The 10796-nt window shown below is 45.3% G+C and overlaps 1 protein-coding gene across 1 annotated transcript in view; it reads left to right on the top strand.

The window, feature by feature from the left end:
* The first annotated feature begins 3109 nt into the window (after positions 1-3109).
* The window catches only part of FBN2 (fibrillin 2), a 234511-nt gene continuing 226824 nt past the window's right edge, over positions 3110-10796 (top strand). The window contains exons 1-3 of the mRNA XM_058539802.1: positions 3110-4275; positions 5090-5172; positions 9693-9791. Of these exons, the coding sequence (XP_058395785.1) occupies positions 4022-4275; positions 5090-5172; positions 9693-9791 (436 nt within the window). The 5' untranslated portion in view covers positions 3110-4021. The remainder of the gene's footprint in view (positions 4276-5089; positions 5173-9692; positions 9792-10796) is intronic.

Raw genomic sequence — 10796 nt, 5'->3', positions numbered from 1 at the left:
TGTGTTTAGTCTTGTCAGGTTGTCTCTACTTCCAGGTCTTTTCAATGTGTAGGTCCAGGAAATGAATTTTTTTTTCCAAAAGATAAAGATCAGTTCCTATTTCATATTGGCATTTTAATTCAATTTAAGCTTACAATATTTTTATTTTATATTTAATCTCTTTTCTCTTATGCTGAAATCATGATTTCTAATATCTATCTCCTTCTTTCTTTCTCTCTCACATTACCACCATTGAATGCAATTTCAAACTCCTTGTGGTTCATTTCATCTTTAGGTTATATCCCACTAAAGATGTACAGTCCACATATTGTGCTTAAATATCACTTTAAATAATTATCCTCTCTGGTTATGAAAACAAGTTCATTTGTTTTCAATTTTTAGGCATTGCTCTTTTAAAATTTAATTTTGTTTTTAATTGTGTAAAATATACGTGGTTCCAAAGTTAGAACTACAAAATAAGGCAAATTTAGAAAGGTCTAGCTTCCATCATTGTCTCTTCCCCCATATCCTCTCTCTTCCCTAAGATAACCATTTCTATTAGACTCAGTTCATACATCTATTTTTAAAAAATGCACACACACATGCCCCAAAAGTTAGCATACAATATACAATATCCTACACTTTGCATTATTTTTTTTATTGTGGTAAAATATACATAACATAAAAATTACCATTTTAACCATATGTAAGTATACAATTCAGTGGTGTTAAGTACATTCACAGTGTTGTGCTACTATTATCACAATTAATTTCCAGAACTTTTTCATCATCCTAAACAAAAACTCTGTACTCATTAAACAATAATTCGTCATTCCATTCCCATTGCCAGCCCTTAGTAACATTTATTATTCTTTCTGTCTCCATGGATTTGCCTATTCTATCTACACCTTGGTTTTTTTTTTTTTTTTTTTTTTTTTACTATTGAATTGTATATTCTAGAGATCACTGCATAGGAGTATACAGAGATCCTCATTCATTTCTTACAGCTGTATAGTATTCCATTGAATGGCTTAAACTATATTCGATCGGTTACCTATTGATGGGAAATTTGTGTTTCTAATCTTTTGCTATTACAAACAGTGCTGTAATGAACAGACTAATCTATTTATCATTTCTTTTTTTTTTTTTTTTTGCCTAGATATCTTTTAAATAGATTTCTGAAAGTGGAGTTGCTGAGTCAAAGGATAAATGCATATGCAATTTGAGAACGTTTGGATTTGATGTGACAGACAGGAATGAACTGTGAGGCCATTTAAGTATGAAATGAGGGCCTGCTCCGTGGCTTAGCAGTTAAGTGCGCGCACTCCGCTGCTGGCAGCCCGGGGTTAGGATCCTGGGCGCGCACGGATCCCGGGTGCGCACTGACGCACCGCTTCTCTTGCCATGCTGAGTCTGCCACCCACATACAGCAACTAGAAGGATGTGCAGCTATGACATACAACTATCTACTGGGGCTTTGGGGGAAATAAAAAGAGGGAGGAGGATTGGCAATAGATGTTAGCTCAGAGCTGGTCTTCCTCAGCAAAAAGAGGAGGATTAGCATGGATGTTAGCTCAGGGCTGATCTTCCTCTCACACACACACACACAAGTATTAAATGAAAACTCATTTAATGGGTCAAACGTTTTAAAGAGGATGATTAAAACACTGCTTTAACCCAGGAGATAGTTACTTTATTTAGCTCTTTTAGTTAATTTAAAATAAATTTTTTTGAAGCACAATGCATAACAAATACCTCTATTGCTGTCTTCGATTTCTTTGGACTTCAACAAATTGGTGCTCCACATGAAATTATATGACTCCTATTTTTTCTTATGCCTTACAGGAATATTGTAAGAAAGGTTACTACCTTAAGAATCTTTGTCTGACTACACTGGGAAAATAAAGGAGGGAGTTATGCCAATTCTCAGAGAATTTTGGCTGCCAAATAGCACATCTGGGCAATTTGGGGCAGGAAAAAAGTTTTTTATGTATATATATCTTTAAAGTAACGTTCTCTAGGCCTGAGTAATCCAGACATCGCTCTCTTGTACTGTTTTCTAAATTGTGCTTGGATGGTCACTCCTAGTTTTCAAGGGTGTTTGATTTTTAATTATGAAATACCACAGACTGAGAAACGACTAGGATTCACAGAGACCTCATGAAAGCAGAGCCACGAAGGAAGACCCCAAAGGCGGATGAGGGCAGAGGCAGCTCTCAGTGTTCAGAGGGCAAGTCGCCAGCCTGGATGTACCAATTGCTACGGTTTAATCATTAATCAGGAGTCCAAGCCAGGAACCAAGGATGTGCCCCAAGACCCATTTACCCGTCCTGAGCACCCCGCCTCCCCCCGCCCGACATTTCAGGGGCTATGGCTGCAAACCCGGGCAGAGACCTGCCAGGGTTCACCCGGGAGCACACCTCCTGCGCGGACACCCCGGGACCGAGGCGCTGCACGCTGCCGTGGACCCCTGCGGCCGCGTGAGCTCCCTCTTGGAGGCCGAGGGCGCATTTCAATCAGGAAACGCCCAGCCCCTCTTCGGGTCCCGCAGACTGACGCCGCCCCGGGTGGGGAGGTGGGGGTAGGAGGGCGATAGGGAGGGCCTGGCCTCCTCAGATTGAGGTTGCAGCCAACTCCTGCGCAAGCCTCTATTCCTGCTTGGCTGCGAATCCCCCCACCCCGGGTCTGTGTACGGATCACCCATTCTCATCCGCAACCTTGTGGCCTCTGCCCGGCGGGGAAGTTCAGCTGCGAATCTAGCCAAGCCAAGAGCGTTTAGAGACCCTGGTCCCTGGTCGGCGGCCCGGCGAGGGCGGCGGGGGAGGGGAAGGGGCTGCTGCCTCCTTTCCCAAATCCGGTCCCTAACCGCCCCCTCCTCCGTCGTCTGCTTGCTTTGTACAGGCAGTCAAAACAGAGCTTGCGGCCAATTGAGGGGGACGGGAAGCAAAGCCGACTAGCGCCTCGCCCCCTCCAGCCGGCCCCCCGGCTCCCTCCTCCCGGCCCCCCGGCCTTCCCTCCCCTTTCCCACTTCTCTTCTCGCCCTAACCTCGCCCCCATCCCCCGCTCATTTCCTCTCGCACCCGGGCTCGCCAATCCCTCTTTCCAAGCCCCTCTTCCAGCCCTGGCCTTCCTCTCCCGGCTCGCCCCCCTTCTCCCCAATCTCAGTCCTCTCCCCTCCCTTCACCCTACCCCCTTCCTTCCTCTTCCCTTCCCCCATCCCGTAGCTCCCCTTGTTCCTCCCCACTTGATCGCCCCCTTACTCTGTCCCCGCCCACTCTGCGCCGGCCTCTGGGTCGGGGCTGCGCCCCACGTGTGGACTGCTGCGCTCCAGCCCCCACTGACAGCCGCCGCCTGCCGGCCCGCCCCGCGCCCCACCGGGCCTCAAAACCCCCGCGCCGCGCCCTCGCCCGCCGCATCTTCCCCGGCGTCCAGCCTCCCGCCCTCCCTCTCACCGGCGGCTCGCCCCGGCCCCGCGCACCTCCGCCCGGCTCCTCAGCCGCCGCCGGCGCGTCGCTGCCCCGCGGGACTCCGGGCGAGCCGGGAGGAGACACTCCTCTTCTTTGGGGGGCGACTTTTGTTTGCTTGCCGGCTTCTTTCTAGTGACTTTTGCAGCTTTCCAAGATCTGTGCCCGGAGCGCACGGGAATTCGCCGAGCCGCTGCGTGCAGGCCCTTTTTTGCTTTTGAGGTCCACTTTCTTTGTAACTTTACGCCGCGGCTGCTCGGGTTACTTTTGTAATTTCCCGCCCCCGCCCGCTGGCGGTCCTGGAGTCGCTCGGGGCCGTGGCCCGGGGGATGCAACGTGGACCGCGCGGGGCTGCCGGCCGCACCGCCGCCGCGCCTCGCCGCCCGCTGCGCTAGAGCCCGCGCCCCGCCGGGAGCCAGGGGGTCGGGGCTCCCGCTAGAGCAGGGAGCCCGAGCCCGAGGGAGTCTCGGGAGCCGACGAAGGGCTGGTTAGACCCTGACTTTTTTCGGGCCGCGCAGATTTTGTCTTTGAGCGCTCCCTCTCCGCGGACCACGGTCCGCGCGCTCTCGGCGCCCGCGATGGGGAGACGGCGGCGGCTGTGTCTCCAGCCCTACTTCGTGTGGCTGGGCTGCGTGGCGCTCTGGGCGCAGGGCACGGCCGGCCAGCCCCAGCCTCCGCCGCCCAAGCCGCCCCGGCCCCAGCCGCCGCAGCAACAGGTCCGGCCCGCGGCGGCGGGCTCTGAAGGCGGGTTCGCGGTGCCCGAGTACCGGGAGGAAGGTGCCGCGGCGACCACCCGCGTCCGCAGGCGAGGACAGCAGGACGTGCTCCGAGGGTAGGTGGGCAGGCGGCACGGGGGAAACGTAGCTTGGCAGCTTTCCATTTCACCCCTCCCTGAACCTAGTTCTGGCGGCCAGAGTTGCTTCGCCAGGAGACCCTGAAGACTCCCAGGAGTGCCTCCCCCTTTTCCTCCGCAGCTCAGCCGGCAAAAAGCCCTCCCTCGGGGGTTTGGGCGGCGGCTGGGTCGGAGGCCCCCGGTTGCGGATCTCGGAGCGCATGCAGAGCCGGCGGTGCGGGAACAGGTTCCGAATGTCCGGCGGAAGGCGGGCTGGAGTCCACCCCGCGCCAGGGCTGGTGGAGCCTGTCTGCTCCCCACCGTCGGGGGCGCAGCTCCCGAGTCTTTTGTTTGAGGACGTGTGCGGGGCTTACAGCTCATTCTAATCGTCAACCCAAGCGCTCCACCTTTCGACGCGCCTTCCTTGACACGTCGGGGCCAAAGTAACAGTTGATCCAGGAGCGATGGATTTGGGGACGAGGGCAAGGATTTTTGAAACGGAGTATTCCCTTTGTTCTCTGCATCTGGAAGCTAGAATAGTAGCAAATTATATGTTTCCATGTTTCTTTTCGCCCTTTATAAAGGCAGCAACGGAAGGCAGATGAAAGGCAATGTTTGGACGTTTTTGACCCTCCCCCATTCCAGCGTCTAGCCCATTCACTTCCACGTCTGCGCCCCAAGCCCCGAGAATTTGAAGTGTAGTTTTCGTTTGTTTGTTGTCCCGAAGTCGACTCGCTCAGGGCTTTGCTTAAAAACCGTTAATGTGTTACCGCACCCCTCCCTACGTTTGTGTGACCTCGCTTGTCCATCGCAGGCCCAACGTGTGCGGATCCAGGTTCCACTCCTACTGCTGCCCAGGATGGAAGACGCTCCCTGGAGGAAACCAATGCATTGTCCGTGAGTGTTGGGCTGGGATCTCAGCTTGTGGCAGCACGATCGGCCCCATCTCAGGGCAGACCTCTTGCGTTTAGTTGTTTGGTGTCACAGTTGTATTTAGAATCCAGTGGCCGCATAGCAGTGATAATTCGGACTCGGCCCTGTTTGAAAGGTGGGGAAGAAGCAGCCGGTTTGCATCAGTTTAGACTTCACTTCTAGACTCTGTTGAAGGGCAATAATGATAAAGGTTTCAAAGATACTTGGAAGCTTTATCTTTCTATGTCTATTAATACAAACTGAAGAGGGAGTACAGCAATTCCCTAGATAACTCGAAACCACTTTTTCCTAAAAGAGTCCAGATAAGACCACAATGTGATTATGTAAATTATCTGGCTTTTGACTCTCCATGAGGTTTAGGCCTTGACTATCAAGCTTTCTTAGGCCTTTGTACAAAACCACTTTATTATCTCTGGTTTCATCTCAACAGCCACATAACATAGATATGAAAAGAGCACTCTCACGGATTTAGTGTTGACCCAGGTAAACAAAATTTTTAAAAGAGAGAACTCTTCTGAATGGCTTTGCTTTTTTTTTTGAAAGACATTTAAATTTAGAATTTCCGGACCCCAAATTTCATAGTGTACAGTAGATTTCCAAAATGTGAGTGTTAGAACTTTAAAAGTTCTGCATATCTGACCTTAAAAGCCTTGATTATTTTATTTAGTTTCCAAAGTGTATACCCAGCTCTCCAAATTTTAATTGGAGAAGTCATTAGTTATCAGCCTCACAGTGATGGACTGTGGGATGTCTTATTTCCCATGCCTGTGAATTTGTGAGTTGAAGTGTGACTGGCCGTCTCCCGTGTGTTTATATAGCACAGCCACATTTGTCTTTTTGGGAGGAGAGCCAGGTATCATAGACAGCACATTCATTTAGAGCCAATCTTGACTTTAGATTGACCTCGATGTTCTCCCAGGAAAAGATAATTATGCAACTGTGAACAGAGAAAAAGGGCAAGCCACACTAGCCAAGAGATAATAAGGATGTAGTAGCATCTCTAACTCTATATTTATTGGTTTTGTGGGTTTGAGATAGACCCCTAATATTGTTTCAGTGCAGTTTTTAAAAAGGAATGAACTCTCAAGTGTTGTGAAGACTAGTTTCTTACTATTTTTTCTACCCTAAAAATCCCACAATCTCTAGTAATGAGACAAAAATAAGAAACAACAGCTGTGTTCTTTAAAGTGATTCATAAATATTTAAAATAAACGCTCTGATTATAAGCCTTTGCTTTAATTAAAAAAAAAAAAAAGAAGAAGATTGCATTCTTTTCTCTGTGGCACAGAAGTCGTAGATGTTAGGCATTTATGGAGGGTGCATTTACTCTTTCATGCCAGTAGGGCATTACCATGCCTGCTTTAAACTTACATGGTTCTTAGAATCCTGAAACAGCTAACGTCACTCATTACACACCTGCCATACTAGCCGGGAGTGACTTAGGCACGGCGGAAAGTCTGACTCACTAAATGTAATGAATGTGACTGCCATTATTGAGTTGGAGAGCAGCCGAGGAGAAGGGATCCGTTTATGGTACGTGTTGAAAATCTGTAAAGTCAGGTTTTATTGGATCAGTGTGGAATGGGAATTCCAGAGAACAGAGCTTTCCAGAATATTTGCAGTAGAAATATATATATGGCCCTCTGAGTGTCAGCTTTAAATACTTTTGGTCTTTGAGTAACATTGTACCCTTTATTTATTTAGAAGATCAGCGTTGGAAATCTCAGAGTAACACTGAATGTTGTAGCCTGCATTTCTCCTACTTGAAATATTTGGGTGCTTATGAAATACATTGGAATGTACATGTATCATAAATCTATAAAAAGCGTAGACTTTGAAGTGATCTTTATATCTCCAAGAAACATTTACTACACTTGTGTCAAGTGATATCTACAAAAATATTTATTAGCACATTAAAGTAATTCAAATACCCAAGAGTATAAAATAGTGCACAAAATAGAGAGAGAATGTAATGCCTTTATATTTTCTTGTATGGGTCTCACCTAAATTTTATCTTTTAATTTTCTGCATTAAGTTCAGTAGTCCAATCATTTTGACATTTAAAATTATAATATGTGGAGGTAATAACCAAATTGAAACCACTATAAAGTCAAAATCTAGAATTTTGATTCCAAGATTTTCTAATGATAGTAAATTATTTCTTATATTTATTGAATTTCAGCCATTTAGCAAAAGAAAAGCTCTGAGACAACTTACAAAAAGAGAATAAGTAAAATGCAAGTAGAAAACGAGGACGAAACATTAATTTTCTCCTACATTTATACATCAGCATTCTTTCTCTATAGAAAGACATTAAAATGATCAACTTCTGGAATTTTAGTGTTTGGCCTTGAACAGGCTTCATGAAGAGAAGATATTAAAAGAAAATGTATTCCTCAAACTACTAGAAACCTAATGCATTTTGTTTGAGTCTCTGGGTTTTGTTGTTATTGTTCTTACTTGTGGCCTGCAAAGATCACTGAAGTACTTCCAAACTTCCAAATATTTGTTTCCAAGAGGATGGAATTGACTTTCTCACTTTCCATTTGTTTTTTTAATCTGTTAGAACATGAAGCAATGGGAAAGTTTGCTTATTAATTTATTTATCGTGAAATTATGCTATGAAGGGCATTTTGATCATTGGAATAACAGTAGGAAGGGGATGGCCAGGAGTCATAGCATTTGAGACCTGAAGAGACGTCAGAAGACACCATTGTAATCCCTTTGGTTTATTTTACCAATGAGAAAACTAAATCCAGAGAAGCTGTGGGGTTTTTTTCTGAGCTTGCAGTGGGTCATTGGCAGAGCGAGAACTCAGCCTCAGACCTCTTGCCTACTGCGTAGTACTCACTACTGTGCCGTGCATCTTCTCCCAGCATCACTGAAATCCCAACATCCAGGTCCTTTCTCCCTCTCCCTCTGGTATTTCTGGGCCTCGTGGTTTTCGTGAGTGTGAGAGGGACAGATATTTAGGTGAGGCATACCATAGTCTGAGATGAGTGTGAGGAGAAAAGGCCTAAGCACTCTCAAGTCTCACTGGCTCATGGATGTAGAGTGCACACCTGAGGCCATGACAGGGGTCTGTCTGAAGATGACCAATCTGCAGCCTATCAGACCTTCTTTGGTTTTAGGACCTGGGTGCGGGCACTTTATATATATTACTGGAGCCTAGACTAAATGTCAACCTGCTGGGAATGAGGGGGCTTTGAAATAAAACAATACTTTAGTAAGCACTTATCATTAGAAAGTTATTGGTGATCAAAAACTCTAGTACATTTTAAGGGTTAATAATCAACTCCATGGCAGGAACCATGTTCTTGCCTAAAATTAGTTTTCTACCTTCACACCATGATCTATGACATTTTCATTTATAGGGAGTACTAATAGAGATGCTGGCCATATTATGTGGATGTTGAAAGGCAATTTAGAGAAGAAAACAATTATTGAATTAATTCTCTTCTATAGAATATGCTCTTTACATTATTGGGGGTCTCAGATCTCTTTGAAAGTTGTGGCACCTCTCTCTAGGAAAATGTTTACAGCTAGTGTCAGGGCGTTCTCAGACTCTCCTCTTCTTGTCTTCATGCGTCTAGTCATGGAGCATTAAAGCCTGTAGGCTTTGTGCACAAAGAGAGAATTCAGTTGTGAGTGTAGTGATAAATCTCTCAGCTCCTAAGTGAACTGACTCTAAATATGGAAGAAACTTCCCAATTGAAGGCACTTGGCTAACCATTTTGAGGCTCCGTGGTATGTGCTGTGTCGGTGGGCCTAACATTCTTTGCTGTGATGACCCTCATACCTTGGAGGTCACAGCTGCAGGAGGCTTTGACTCTCCCTCCATCAAAATGTCGCAGCAGCTTTTCTGAGCAGCAGGAATAGGCTAGGTTGTGGAGATAATATGGGAGAAGAAAGGCTGGAGGAAGGAGAGAGGGAATTATTAAGAGGAACAGAGATTGATGATGGGGCAGGTCAGATACCAGCTGAGAAGGAATGTGCATGGAACCCCTGGGGCTTGGCCAAGTTGTTAGGGCCTGGAGTCTCTGGCTCAGCCAATTTCACATTCTCTGTCTCCTGTGAAAGTCCTTTACAGAGTGGGCTGTGTTTTCCAAAGGTATGCAGGACCTCTGGGTTTCCTCAATCCTCCCAGCTTCCTGGGACTAAGACTGTCTTCTTGTGGTGAATTCCACATATAAACTTGCTGCCTTGAATGGAAAAGATGACTTGTATTGATAGGAGAGTTGAAGAATTAGGATTATAGAACTTGAAATAACTTCATTTGTTTGCACGTTATCATAAGGATACTTGTGAGACTTATTCTCACGTCTACAATGGGTAATTTTGTTGCAGATCTGAAATTAAACATATATCACATATTTTATATCTTAGTTTTTCAGGTTTATTGTTTTTAACCATAGCTTTCTTGTTTTGTAAACTATGATTTATTACCTAATTATTCATATGCTTCCCTATTGTGCTTTCCACAGCAATTTGTAGAAATAGTTGTGGAGATGGATTTTGTTCCCGTCCTAATATGTGCACTTGTTCCAGTGGCCAAATATCGCCGACCTGTGGATCAAAATCAAGTATGTTTCTTATTATATGTGACCTTATTTACTGCATTACCGTTAGGTTTTTGAGTAAATACTAAATGTCCTTTTCAATGAGACTATAAATCCTTGATTATTTTCCTCACTAACTACGTCTGTATTAATCTTTGAAGTAAAAATCTTTGGTGGCTTAGTTGTTGCCACCAACAACTAAGGGACAACAGAATAATGATTTTCATTAAGAAAAATGATTTAATTCTGGTCCAGAAGCTATGTGTCTGTGCAGTAAAAGAGCCTGGATTCAGTGGAGAAGTAATTTCTTGTGAATAACAGCTATAACTTACTGGGATTTTACTATGTGCTAGATACTGTTTTATGTTTGACTATATTGTTTTTTTTTTTTTTATAATTTTATGTATTTATTTATTTTTCCCCCAAAGCCCCAGTAGATAGTTGTATGTCATAGTTGTACATCCTTCTAGTTGCTGTATGTGGGACGCGGCCTCAGCATGGCCGGAGAAGCGGTATGTCGGTGTGCGCCCGGGATCCGAACCCGGGCCGCCAGCAGCAGAGCGCGAGCGCTTAACCGCTAAGCCACCAGGCCGGCCCAGACTATATTGTTTTATTTAATCCTTAGTAAACACTATGAGATATTATTATTGCCCCGGTTTACGGAGAAGGAGATTGAGGCACACATAAGTTAAATATCTTGCCTAAGGTAACAGATTTGAATCCAGGTATTCTGGCCTAAGCCTATAGACTCAAACCCTAGGTTCTATTTATTGCCTTTGCTTAACTCCTGTGGCTCAGATTCTGTTTTGAGGATTAACTAAAGGGGAAGGATAAGAAGATTGAGATGACAACAAATATTTATTGTGTCCTGAGCAGATGCTTTATATATATTAATTTATTTTGCTTTACACACATTAACTCCCAATGACTCTGTAAGATCACTGTAACAGTGGACTAAGATTGTGTTCTTCACGACCCAATTAGAAATTGTTGGGTCTTTAAGGTCCAAGGTTAATCTTTGAGGCCAGT

This window comes from Diceros bicornis, chromosome 1 (assembly GCF_020826845.1).
Source record: "Diceros bicornis minor isolate mBicDic1 chromosome 1, mDicBic1.mat.cur, whole genome shotgun sequence".
In the NCBI taxonomy this organism is placed as follows: Eukaryota; Metazoa; Chordata; class Mammalia; order Perissodactyla; family Rhinocerotidae; genus Diceros; species Diceros bicornis.
The sequence above is the reverse complement of the archived record's forward strand: the minus strand, read 5'-3'. Positions and strand labels throughout refer to the sequence as shown.